This window comes from Lissotriton helveticus, chromosome 8, assembly GCF_964261635.1.
Source record: "Lissotriton helveticus chromosome 8, aLisHel1.1, whole genome shotgun sequence".
In the NCBI taxonomy this organism is placed as follows: Eukaryota; Metazoa; Chordata; class Amphibia; order Caudata; family Salamandridae; genus Lissotriton; species Lissotriton helveticus.
Genome location: NC_136069.1, coordinates 1,215,707,152 through 1,215,720,178, shown reverse-complemented (window position 1 = coordinate 1,215,720,178; position 13,027 = coordinate 1,215,707,152). Strand labels below are relative to the sequence as shown.

The 13,027-nt window shown below is 49.1% G+C and overlaps 2 protein-coding genes across 3 annotated transcripts in view; one reads left to right on the top strand and one right to left on the bottom strand.

The window, feature by feature from the left end:
• MRPL30 (mitochondrial ribosomal protein L30) overlaps positions 1-843 on the bottom strand; it is a 131,607-nt gene extending 130,764 nt beyond the window's left edge. Inside the window, exon 1 of the mRNA XM_078658152.1 lies at positions 694-843. Within this exon, the coding sequence (XP_078514278.1) occupies positions 694-731 (38 nt within the window). The 5' untranslated portion in view covers positions 732-843. The remainder of the gene's footprint in view (positions 1-693) is intronic.
• An 89-nt stretch (positions 844-932) lies between these two features.
• Positions 933-13,027, top strand: part of MITD1 (microtubule interacting and trafficking domain containing 1) — a 96,368-nt gene continuing 84,273 nt past the window's right edge. Inside the window, exon 1 of one of the 2 annotated variants that reach the window (XM_078658151.1) lies at positions 933-1,790. In XM_078658151.1, coding sequence (XP_078514277.1) covers positions 1,652-1,790 — 139 coding nt within the window. In that variant the 5' untranslated portion in view covers positions 933-1,651. The remainder of the gene's footprint in view (positions 1,791-13,027) is intronic. The other variant, XM_078658150.1, reaches the window with a different exon arrangement.

Genomic DNA, 13,027 nt, shown 5'->3' with positions numbered 1-13,027 from the left:
TACTCAGGAAGCAATATCAAGAAGAAGTCATCATCCATGAATTGTATGTGGGATTATGTGACTGATGTAGGAAAATATCATTCCTTTTCTCAACATCCTAATACCCATGGCGGGAGTACAATTGAGAGTATTGTACAACCTTCTTGCAGTAACAATAAAGTGAAACGCACTGGCAGGCCAGTGCACTTCCTGTAAAATACAGAAGTTACGTCATGTGACACAAAAAAGTGAATAAGGGGGGTATGGTGACTGTTGTGATTAACGTTGCACCTTGCTTCCTCTTGTCACCACTGTGCATTTAATTTATTATACTGTCTTCTGTTCCTTTTTGTTTCCATGTAAAGGGAGAAGATGTGACATCCTAGCTATGGTGCTTCCATGTCATGGTAACTGGAAGCATACTACATAGCTGGATTCTAGAATGTGGTTAGATGAACAGTTGGTGTGGGGCTACAGCCATGTTAACATGTACCTGCTTGCTCCTGAATAAAGATACTACTTTGCATCGAATCCTACTTTACAGCAACCAGGTATTCTAGTAGGGAAGGAATACCTGCACCTTTATATTGCAATGTCAAGCACTGTCTAAAACTACCAGTGATCGACCCCGCTGTTCCTCAACATGACGACCTTGAAACAGATAAATACAATGCAAACACCGCGCCCACCCACAAATCCCGAAACGTTAGTTACCTTAACCGGCAATGTAATACTGGAGGAAATGACAGCATCCAACTTTTCACAAGGAGAGACAGCGTCGGACTCAAGACTTGGTCGCCCCTGAAGTGACGTCGTTAGTTGGCCCCGCCCCTTCAGCTATCTGCTCTGTGAGTGGGCGGCAGCGTGCTGTCAGATGCCACTTCTCTGCCGCTACTGGCTGTAGCTTCTGTACTGTACGCAGGCACAGTTCTTGCGTATTACGAGTGCGCGCAAAAGCATGAACCTGGCCGTCAGATGACTGCTCCACAAACCTAACTCTCTTGATTTATTAACGTCTTAGTGATGGCACTGGATGCCGAATATAGAAGAGAACGCGCAGATTATTGTCCATGCAGGATAACAATTTAAAACACGCTTTTCGTAGGGGCTGACGTTTGTGTAGCTAGTGGTGGTAATTGGACATGTGCGCTCTGCAAGCTTACGAAGTAGGAAAGAGGCGGTAGAAAGAGAGCGAGACCGGGATGGGCAAGGCAGAGGGGTCATTGAGAGCGTATTTATTTATTTTGAGAGCGTACTGTCTGCCAGTACATATGTATTTTTCTTTAACTGATTGCCATAAAATACAAAAAGTACCTTAATAGTAAGTAAAGTAAACCTTTTGTTAGGTTATAATAAACGCCTCGTCATGGTTAGTAAGCGCAATATAAACTTCGACACCTTGTCAGGAGTCGTAAGCGCTATGTAAGTACAATTATAAAACGTGCTAAGGCGCGGTATCTCCTTTCTTCCGTATTGTTTTGGTGTCCATTTTCTCTTTCGTCTGTGGCGCGACTGCTCCAAGAAATCGGAAGTGTGAAGATTGCTCACGCGGAATGAGTTTGTATTTACATGCCTGATATGCCGGTGTGCCCAGAAGCAGTCCTGAGTGGGCAGCGCTGGACAGGACTACCTAATCAGCCGAGTTTGTCCTCGATTCGCTCCTGTTCTGGCCATGGCGGCTCTGCCTGGATTGGAACAGTCGGCTGTGGCTGTGCTAAAGAGGGCGGTGGAGTTGGATGGTGGCTCCAAGTTCCAAGAGGCCCTGATTTGCTACCAGGAGGGCATAGACCTTCTCATTCAGGTGATGAAAGGTGAGATGTTGTTCGGGAGAGTCTCTGCCAAGTTTTCAGTGTGCTTCGTTCCTTCAGGGCATTTATATTTCACGTCTTGTTTTTTTGTGTAAAATGTAAGAGTTATGCATTTGGCTCCCTTAGCGACACTCTTAGACCTGCATTTTTTGGGCCTTTCGTCGAATGTGGTGCTTATAGATGGCTTTTTTTCATTGCATATGTGTGACAATTCATGTAATTATGAGCAGTGTCCGAAGTCGGGGGTAAAAGTAGGCGAACTGTAGGTGGAGAGTCAGAGGGCGATAATAACCAGAGAATTGGGTCAGTGGGCAAAATCAGAGGTGTAGCGAGAAAGAGCAACTCATCTCAACGTGTATTATTTATGTGGCATTTCACGAGCCAGTTATAGCTTATGACGTTATTTAATTAAAAGCATATGGATACACATATTTATTTAAGGGTTAATGAGTTATTGATAGTAAAATACATTCACAAAGTGGGATACGTTTCCAATCACAGAATGTCTCAAATGCGCATAAAAGTGGAATCACAAGCCATTTGTCTCAGAGCCGTGGGGCCATATTATCAAGAACGGCGCAAACATTATCGCGGCTTTAGCGGCAGGAAACCGCAGCTAAAGCGGCGCTAAGGGACTTGATAATATGCCCTAGAGAATTCCAATATAAGCCTAGGTTTGAAGTCCTTGACACCAGAACCTGGGCTTCTATTGGAATTCTCTAGGGCATATTATCAAGCCCCTTATCGCCGCTTAAAGCAGCGATAATGTTTGCGCCTTTCTTGATAATATGGCCCAAGGAGTTTCTGTCATCAGCACTTCTCCTCCTTTTTTGCACAAGAACAGTTCAAACATGAACGGCAAAATATCCTAGTTCGCAAATGTTTTCTGCATAATTTTAGCTTTGCCATATTTTCCACATAATACATCATCTGCTGCATAGTCTGACGATTTTAACTAATACATTGTGTGTAACTCAAATGGATCAAAAGTTAGCAAAAAAATTGACTTGTGTTGCTGCAAAGTGGAGGGCCCTTTGCAAAGGTCGACTGGTCACCTTTCTCACTGCTGTATATGTATGTAACACTGGTACTAACAAGGCAAAATCTTTTCAGAGACTGTTGGTATGTGTAAAAATTTCAAAATAAAGTATGAGAAAATATACCGCATTACACTGTAGACTTTTTTTTACAGCGGCATGATTTTGTCCTCCATTGCTGTGTAATTCCAGTGGCCCCAAACCAGACAGCACATTTTAAAAGTGCTTGTGCATGAAGCAGGGAGACTGTGAAGTTTTAAAAGTTAGTTTGGCATTGCCGATCCCTGCTGCTAAAACAAGGCAAATGGTGGTATCAATAGGTGAGACGGACTGGCCTCAAGGGCCCTGTGACCTCAGAGACCGAATCACTGTCGCTGTAGGGTGTACTGCTTTGTAGGCCTGCCTGCAAGACTGGTAGTGAACTTTATTATGGATTGTGGTGAACATGCCTTCAAGGTTAACCCACACTTGCCATTGCGAAGGTCCATCTGCTGGTGCTAAGACACCAGGGCTTCTGTGGTCTAGTGGAGCCTTCTATGGTCTAGCATGGGGATGTGCTCCCTCAGGAAAAGGGTCTGGTGGACTGGTCATAAATTCTGAACCTGGTTCCCCAGTTCCAAATTGGGCACTCTGGCCATAGTGTCATATCCTCTCCCTCACTGAACACCATACTACCCCACTGAGAGAAACTCACACCCTCTTCAGCTACAACCCAATTGTGCCCCGCAATAAACACCTGGCTGCGCCTGAATTAAAATTATGCACTAGACAAGAGTAATACGTTGCCTGGGAAAAACCGCAAACACTCAAGGGAATTGAAGATTAAGTGAAGCATGTGAAATGTAAGCAGGAACATCATGGGTTACCTTAACGCTTTTACACTCATAATTTAGAAATCAATGAGTGTTTATGCCTGAAAGTCAAGGACAAGACTACAAGGCCCAGTAGGGGTGCGTTTCATTGTCCATTACTTATATCCTTAAAAGACGTAAGCAGTATGGTTTAAAAAGACCACACCCATGAATAGAGAGCTGCAGTATACACTTTATAAACTCAAATAAGGACAGCTGATCATAATCATATTGAACGTTTTCCACTCCACACATCAACCAGGTATTGTAGAACCTCCAGGAATGGTGCAGTTCCCAGCTCGGGGAAAACAATGCTGTTCAAAGAAAGACCAGAAAACCAAAGTAGCGCTTCACTGGCAAACTTTGTAAAGCGGCACTAATGTGGGCACTCATTTAGGTGGTTGTCAATAAACCTATCTGCCACTTTGTCTAGCTTTACTTCGTTATTTATTTTTAATCTTCAACCTTTTCTTTCTCTCCATCCCCGAAGCAGCTCTTTTAGAATAGAAAAATGTCATAAAAAGTGGACATTTCCAGCAAAAGTATCTTCATTTTTTGGATCCATTTCACAGGGGAACAAATAAAGGAAAAGAGAGGGTAGGAGCCGTTTATTGAAGTCACAAGTTTCAGCAAGTGAGGAGAAGAGAGACAGAGGGAAGAAGAGGAAGAGAAAGAAAGACAGGTGGGGCAGCCACAGAGCAGGATTTGGAATACTCTTCCCCTGAAACCAGGTTGAATTCTTCTTTCGTATCTTTCAAAAAGGAAGTAAAATCGATTCTCATGGAAAAATTTACCTGACTACTCTACCCGGTCTTCAACCTTTCTCATCCAAGACTCGTTTCTTTGGTTCTAGGAACAACTATGATCCCAGGCTTCGGTTCTTTACGGCTTTCTCTATGTGTTTTTTTTTTATTTATCTCATGCTTGTTCGCTATATTGTTTCTTGCTATTCTTTATGTATATTCAACTCTGTTCATTGTTAAGCGCACTGATATCCGCAAGGATCTTGTTTGCGATCTATAAAACCTTCTAAATAAATAAAACCGTGAGCCTTATCTATAGGACTTGGCTATTTCTGCTGTCCTGGGATGCATTTTTCAACTAAAAAGTAGGGGAACGCCGTGCCCTGCCAATCCTGCCCACTTCTACCACTGCTTATGAGTGACATTCTACTGCCCAAATGGTTGACCCCTCCAGTGAAATCTTCTTGTGAGTGAACCGAGTATCAAAGACCATATAAAGAAATACATATTGGAAATTTGAGCAATGAGAACTGTTGCAAACCCCCTGAAATGGACGGTCTATACTGCAGCCGTTCATAACACAGCAAATATGCTCTGAGTTGCTAGCTGCCTTTTTGTTTTAGTTGCTGGCCTCGTGCTGCCTCTTTCCGAGTCCTCAGGCTGCAATTTGCGCTTTTAAAGTTTGCACTTAACTGAACAAAAAAACACTGTGCCTCGGCACTCTTAATGTCTTTTTTCTTAGTCCTAGTCAGTAAGTATAATCCTCAAAGTATCCACAAAGCTGCCCACACAAAATATCAATCTTAGTAATTCAGTCCAAGATAGCTTTAATTGTCCAATATCAATGCTCCACTTAACAGTGAAAAGTCCTATCGCAGTGATTTATGTAAATTAGTCCAGCATAGTAACATAAACCTTGTTGAATAGATGGAGGTCGTATTCCTGAGGCCTCCTCGGTGTCAAAGGATGACGACAGCCGACACGTGTTTTGTTACTTTCTGTAACTTCTTCAAGACTTCAGTCCTTAAAGATTCCAGCTATCCTAAGTAAAGAACAGCATACCAGTTTAAAACGAGATATTCAAGGGACCCCTATTTTAAAAGAGACCAGAAATCGTTTGCAAAGTCTATGTAAGAAAAGATTGGTCCCTGGAAGGTTCCCGAAAGAGTGTGTCCGGATTTCAAAATCTAATCTATGTTGTAGGCCACTGTTATGAAATAATTGTCAATCCTTACGTGGGAAAGACATGTATGTGTTCTGACAACGTAGTTAGACGAACAACATTTGCACTGTTTAAAAGTAGAGTGCACAAGGGCTATGAAATGCCTCTAATCCTCCGCGATCCCGCTGTATATTGTTCCGTCCAGCCCGACTTTTGCGGGACCGGGCTGGACAGAACAATATCTAGTGGGGTCAAGGTAGGCCATCACTATAGCAACCAGTCTCCTCAAACTGAGCCTGGCACGTATTGCCTGGGGGCAGCACTGCCCTGCTAGGGCAGGGGCTGCTTTGTATTCTTCCAGAGCCGCCTGCAGAGCCTTACTATGCATTAAGAGCTTGACTGCACAGAGCATCTATCGCAGGCCTTCACCTCGATGTATCATAAGTTTCCCATATCGGCCGGTGTTCTGGTGGCAAAATTCTTATATATTTTTAACCCTCCTAAAAATGTGTTTGCCTCTTTTTGTTTAAAACCTCATTGACTTTAATGCAAGTTTCATTTGGAAATTTAACCCCACTGATGTTTTTACTAAATCTTTCTCTTTCACCAGAGTTTGGAGTGTATGCCTTCAGTGTAATATGTGGTTTTCAATATATTCAATAGTACTCATTAAACAGAGCTACTGAATATATGAAGCATCCTTATTGTTAATCAAAGCACTCGCCTTTTTTGGCATTGTATCCAGCCCTGGCTTTAAAGCAGTCCGAGCTCATGTGAGGCATCAGTACTCCAATAGTGCACAAATTTAACTGACCCAATTTTTGATATTCTTGTTCATTCACTACCAATACACCCTTGCCAGAGCTGTTAGACCATTGCACATTGAAGGACGTGTCATGTGAAAATACTGCATTTCCCCTTCTGGTAATAATCCCGTTCCCATACTATGAGATTTTCAGGCAGTCTGGTAGTGCGGCAATGTCCCTGGGAGACACTGCATCTTTCCCTTATGGTAATAGTCTTGTTTCTGATACTGGGAGTTTATCAAGGGGTCTCTTAGAACGAAGGCCAAGCAGGAACTACTAGGCCTCAACGTTGGAGATTGGGGTAGTTTGCCTCTGTAAACAGGGCCAGTTACAAACTTTTCAGCACTTTACTATAAGGATAATGAAGGAGAGCAGGCGCAAACTTCTCAAGTAGGTAATGCTGAGGTACTCCAGGTCAGAGCTCAACAGTCGGTCAACAACCCGATAAAGTGAATGCCTATGCCAATGACTATCTTTTCAGAAAGTACTTTAATCGCTCAATACAACATACTACTGATAGTAAGCAAGGCAGTGTTCCTGGGCTTTACTTAGGCAGGTGCTACACCCACCCTACTTCTTCTTTGTCACCACTGACGTCAGCAGTGCATTTTCAGGCAGTTCTGGAGTACCTTCACTAGAGGTGCATGGCTGTATTTGGCTGTATTTTGCGGGGCTCCCGCTCAGGCGCCTCTTAGCAGGTGATTGAAACTAGGGGTGGGCGAAGAATTCCGCTCTGCCGTGGGAGTTTGCAGCATTTTGCCTGCTCATCGTGGAGTTCCCAAAAACTCAGTGAAGTGATGCAGAGCAGAGTTTTTTCTCTTGAGCGGTTTGCCAGTGTTAAGTTGGCGAGCGCTCGTGAGAAAAAAGCATGCTCTAGACCTCCTCCTGGCAAGATTGATCAATGTGGGTAGTCGTGGCAGGTCGTAACCAATCGCTTTGAGAAATCTACCACTCGATTAGAATGCCTACGCGAGCAGCAGAAAACCCCAGCGCCCTCTGGTGCGACGCATAGTGGAGTTTGCACTGATTTTACAGCGTGTGATAAACTCCTGGTGTTAAAAATCAGTGCGAGTAGCGCGACTTAACAGACTCTGCTGCTGATGGAACTTCGCAGAGAGCGGCGGAGTTCTGCGGAGTAAAACTCTGTGAACTCAGCCCAGGCCTAGTTGAAACAGCAGTCCTGACATTTTGCGGTCCTGCCTGGACTCTCTATGTAGCCAGCAAATTGAGCCTACGAAAGGGTTGGCTGTACCACAGACAGCGACCTGACAGGGTCTGTGACACATGGCAGTTGCAAGTTTAGCACTGATGGGCTGATTACAAATTCAGCAGTTGTTGCGCCATGAAGGTAGGTCACATAGGGGGGCGTGGCCAAGATGGCGGTGTGAGCGGACGTGTCTCGTCGAGCTCCCGCCGCTGACCGCCACTTTATAGATTCTAAAGCACCCTTTTGGGCCCCGAGAGGCTTCACTGGGGGCCCAGACCTGATGCCAGACCAGTAGGGATCTTGGTGGGGCGGCGTTGCAGACCGGCGCTACGGGGATCGGACGGAATCCTGACAAGAGCCCCGCGGCGCGCAGAGGCCTGTGGCGGCCGAAGCCGCGAAAACGAGGCCGCGAGGGGCGGAGCAATACGGCCGGGGCTGAGGCTTCCCTGACGGGCAGTGGCAGGTCCGACCCGCGCGGTTGAGCGCGAGGCCTCCCGCGGCTTCTCCGTGGAGGCTTCTGCGGACCTGCCAGACTTCTACGCGGACACAGCCGGAGTCCCTGGGCCGCACACAGAGCTGTTGGAACGCAGCGGCGGGGAGAGGTGCGGCGCCAAGCGTGACCGGGAAGCGGCTTGAGGTGAGGAGAGTGGGGTGACCGAGACGACTCCCCCAGGTGACTCGCCGCTCCGGTCTGCAGCTTTGGGGCAGTCGAGCGACGCTACTAACAGCGCCGACACCTCAGCTGTGGTCCACCACAATTGGAGCCATCCCCGGTCCCGGCGGTGACTACCGAGACTGAGTGCCGCCATTTTTGGGGCCGGGTGCTTGCGGCCCGTGCAGCGCCCGTGCAGGAACCACCCTTTGCCTCATCTGGTGGGTACCCTCGCACCTTCCCTACAGCCACTCTTCTGCCCCCCTACACATACGGGGATACGGATTGAGACTTGCACCCGCCACAGCCTCGGACATTGGAGGTGAGCAAGGGAGCCCCCACCCTACGCGGAGGACAGTGTGGGGGGGGTGGTGTGGAGCTCCCAGAGTGATACCGCTGCCTCGGTGGCCCCCTGCGCGCACTGCCCCAGCCGGGGCCCGGGTGGTGGTCGGTTGCCTAGTGGTCTCGGTGGACCTGTGACCTGGAGGCCGCCATTTTGTGAAGTCACCCGGCCCGGTGACGGGCTTTCCCAAATGGACAGCACCGCCTAGGACTGCACATCGAACAATATCTGAGGGGGAGGCACCGGCGCTTATGCCCTGGCAGAGACAGTAATTGGTGCTGAGGAGACCGCCGGCGGTCCACTGAGGCCGGACTCTTAGCCCCAACTGTCTGGTACTTACCGATTGGTGCGGCGACGAACTTCCGGCCCGACCCACCCTGGCCTGTTCTGCTGGCGGACCTGGGGGATATGGCGACTGGCAGAGTGCGCAAGGAGAGGACCATTAAGGACTTGCTCACTCCCATCACCCTGGGGAAGAAAACCGACCTTCACGGCGCTGGAACCCACGCGGCGCCCGCTAAATCAACGGCCGGCACACCGGGCAACAGCCCCCAAAGCACAGACGAGCCTGTCACGAGGTCGTTCTTGGAATCTCTATTTGGCGGCCTAAGGGAAGATCTCCAGCTCCTAAAAACTGAACTGAAGGGGGAGATTCGGGAACTGAGGCGAGACACGGACGCCATTGGCGAGCGGGTAGCAGACCTAGAGACGAAGAGCGATGGCCGGGATGTCGAGATGGAAGCGCTCCAGCAAGAAATTATCCGCATACATGACCAGCAGGTTGATTTGCAATCGCATGTTGAGGATTTGGAAAACCGTTCTCGGAGGCATAACATTCGAATTCGAGGGGTAAAGTCCACCCCGGACACGGCAGATCTCTTCAAGTTCACGCAGGGCCTCTTCAACCATATCCTGGGCCGACCGGCTGACTCCAATATCACTCTAGACAGAGCACACCGGACTGGACTGCCTAGAGCCTCGAGTGCCTTGCCAGCAGATATCCTGGTGTGTGTTCAGGACTTTCGCACCAAGGAGGAGATCCTCAACAAAGCGCGACAGCTGGGCTCTGTCACCTATGGCGAACATTCACCGACACTCTTTCAGGACTTGGCGGCCATCACCCTGGAGAAGCGTAGATCATTCAGACCGGTCACTGCTGAACTGCGACGCCTTGGTGTCACGTATAGCTGGGGGCACCCGTTCCGGATTGTGTTCAAATGGGACAACAAAGTGCAACAGCTACGCTCTCTCACTGCTGCTTGCCGGCTGTTGGGCATCGAGGAACCTGAACCGGTGGGAGACTCGCAACCAGGGACCACCTCGGCGTCCGGCTCCGCTGGACAATGGCGACAGCAGAGACGGCGGCGCAGGCCGCGTCGCCCTCCCCAGGAGGAGATTCATGAAGGACAAAGGGCGGCAGTAGCGAAAGCGGCGCTGGAACTGGCAGCAACGGCTGATGATTGATCGAGTAAAGCCGGGCTGATCTTGACTCGCTTTGGTGGTCGGCGGCGGGAGAGGACTTGAAAGGGCTGGACACGTTCCCCTGTCTTCGCCGTGGCCCTACTTCTTCTGAGCGTTGTGCACATGGGAATGTTTTACTTGTTGCTAGGGAGGGATGGGTGGGATGGGATTCTGCACGGCCAAATTGGGGCGGGTCTGCTGTGGGTGGTGGGGGGATTGTTGGGGTTTGTATTTGAGTGCCAGTTGTTATTGGGTTTGACTGTCAAGGTGCTGCCAGCTGAGAATTGGGCGAGTCCCCCTAGTTTTGGGATCGGAAAATACATGTTATGTCAACAGCCTAACCCCGATTCACGGGAGCGATGGATACTATTGCAAAGGAGTCTTACCGCACACACTATACACTATGGCTGGGATTGAGATCGTTACACCATAGTCCGACACTGAGCGGACCCATCTGCGAGCACTGACATGGAATGTCAGGGGCCCTCAATGACTTTAGGAAGCTAAGAAAGGTCCTTAGTTATCTGCGCAGGCATAACATAGATCTCGCTCTCTTACAGGAGACACATTTGCCTCTTGCCAGCAAGATGTTACAGCACAAGGGGTTAGCGGGGTGCAGTATTGCAGCGGGATTTACCACACACTCGAGAGGGACACTGATATGGGTAAACCCACACTCCAAGCTCACATTGACGTCACTGGAGACGGACTCGGAGGGGAGGTACGTCATCTGCAGATGCAGGGGCCGGGGGCATGACTTGCTGATTGTGAATGTATACGGGCCTAACTATGATTCACCTGATTTCTATGTGGACTTAACCCGGAGATGCAAGATGTATGATTACAAGTATATGCTTTGGGGCGGGGACTTTAACTTGGTCCTGGACCCGGATCTGGACAGATCTGCGGGACCGAACAGGAGCCCGTCAGCGGCTGCCACGGCGCTCCAAACTGAGATGGTGCATTTGGATCTCTTGGATGTATGGCGCAGTAGACATCACTCCAGAGGGGGGTACACTCATTATTCAGCGTATCATGCACTACACACTAGAATAGATTACTGGTTTGTATCACAACAGCTATCCAATAACATAAGGAACTGCTGATCCCCTACCTCTCGGCATTATTTGATGATATATGCTTGGAAGGCTCCATGCCCCCGACTATGCGAGAGGCACTTATCATAACGATACTTAAGCCTGGGAAGCCTGACACGGAATGCGGCTCGTACAGACCCCTCTCCTTGATCAATGTTGATGCTAAGTTGTACGCAAAGGTACTGGCGACGCGTCTGGCACTCCTAGCCCCTGAACTGGTGGCCCCGGAACAGGCGGGTTTTATCCCATCTAGGAACCTCACATACAACATCCGCACGGTCCTGGGGACGATGCAGCATGTGAAGCCGGAGAATAAGGCGTTGGCAATATTCCTGGACATGGAGAAAGCCTTTGACTCTGTAGAATGGCCTTTCATGTCCAGGGTGCTTAGGAAACTGGGCCTGGGTGAACCCTTCCTTCAAATGATAGGCGCCTTGTACTATAAACCAACGGCCAGGCTACGAATTGGTGACACGGTCACGGAGGCGTTCGGAATCAGCAGGGGCACAAGACAGGGTTGCCCACTCTCCCCGCTGCTATACGCACTAGTGGCGGAACCCCTAGCGTGTGCACTCCGCGAATACCACAGCCATGAAGGTATTAATTTCCCTACATATAAGATCTGTATATCCACGTACGCTGACGACACGCTATTGTACGTCAGAGACCCGGAACTTAACCTCGCGCCAGTGCTACGGGAGGTAGTGCAGTTCGGAGCCCTATCTGGACTACAGGTGAACTGGTCTAAATCGGTGGCATTCCCGCTGACTCCGGTGACGCATACATTTGTAATGGACTATCCATTGCAGTGGTCGGACGACCCGGTTAGGTATTTAGGCATAAGACTGCACCCAGACCCGGATGTACTGATCAGGGAAAACTACGGGGTTGCTTACATGAAATTGACGGACGATGTTGACAGATGGTGTAGGTTGCCGCTGTCCCTCGCAGGCCGCATTGCGCTCATGAAAATGCTGGTACTTCCGAGGTTCTTGTTTCTCTTTCGCAACCTACCGGTGGTCCTATCTAAGGCATTCTTCAAAACGCTAATTCAGACCCTCACGAGACTGGCATGGGGTGGTAAGCAGCCGAGAGTTAAGTGGCAAGTCCTGACCCTTCCATATGACCAAGGTGGTATGGGGGCCCCGGACGTAGAACAGTACTATAGGGTCGCGCAAGCGATGCACTTGCATACTTGGATACATGGGGATAGCAATATTCCCCACGTGATTCTAGAAACGCTCTTCGCGGAACCCCTCCAGCCAGCGGCTACTATATTTGAACCGGCCACGCGACGTGTGGGCACTCTAGACTCTATTACGACTACGAATCACGCATGGCACTCTTTGGCCAGAAGTCATGCCTGCTCGCTGCTGTATTCCCCCCTGGTCCCGATAGAATGGGCCGTATGGCTTCCACCACTGCGAGAAAAGGGGGTCACGCGAGCCCTTCGTCAGCTGGGCATACTTAAGCTGGGGGACCTGTTCAAAGACGGGAAGGTGGTCACCTGGGAACAGGTCGCTCCCTCCCTGGTCACTGCTACGCTGCTGCACCGTTTCCATCTACACAGAGTCCGTACAGCACTACAGGAGCTGCTGGGGCCGGATATGGAGGAACCCACAGAACTGCCGGAACTGACTTACGTAATAAAAACACAGTCGAGCTGCAAGTTGATAGCGCGACTGTACAGGATGGGGCAGGGTCACCGAACACAAGAACCCTCGAAGGCCCGACAGGTGTGGCAACGAGACCTACAGACGGAGATAAGTGACGCAATGTGGAAATATTGCTGCCAGAACACGAAAAGGGTGTCACTGAATGCTAGGCATAGGCTTGTTCAGTTTAAATTTCTACAGAGAGTGTATTACACTCCGGAACGCT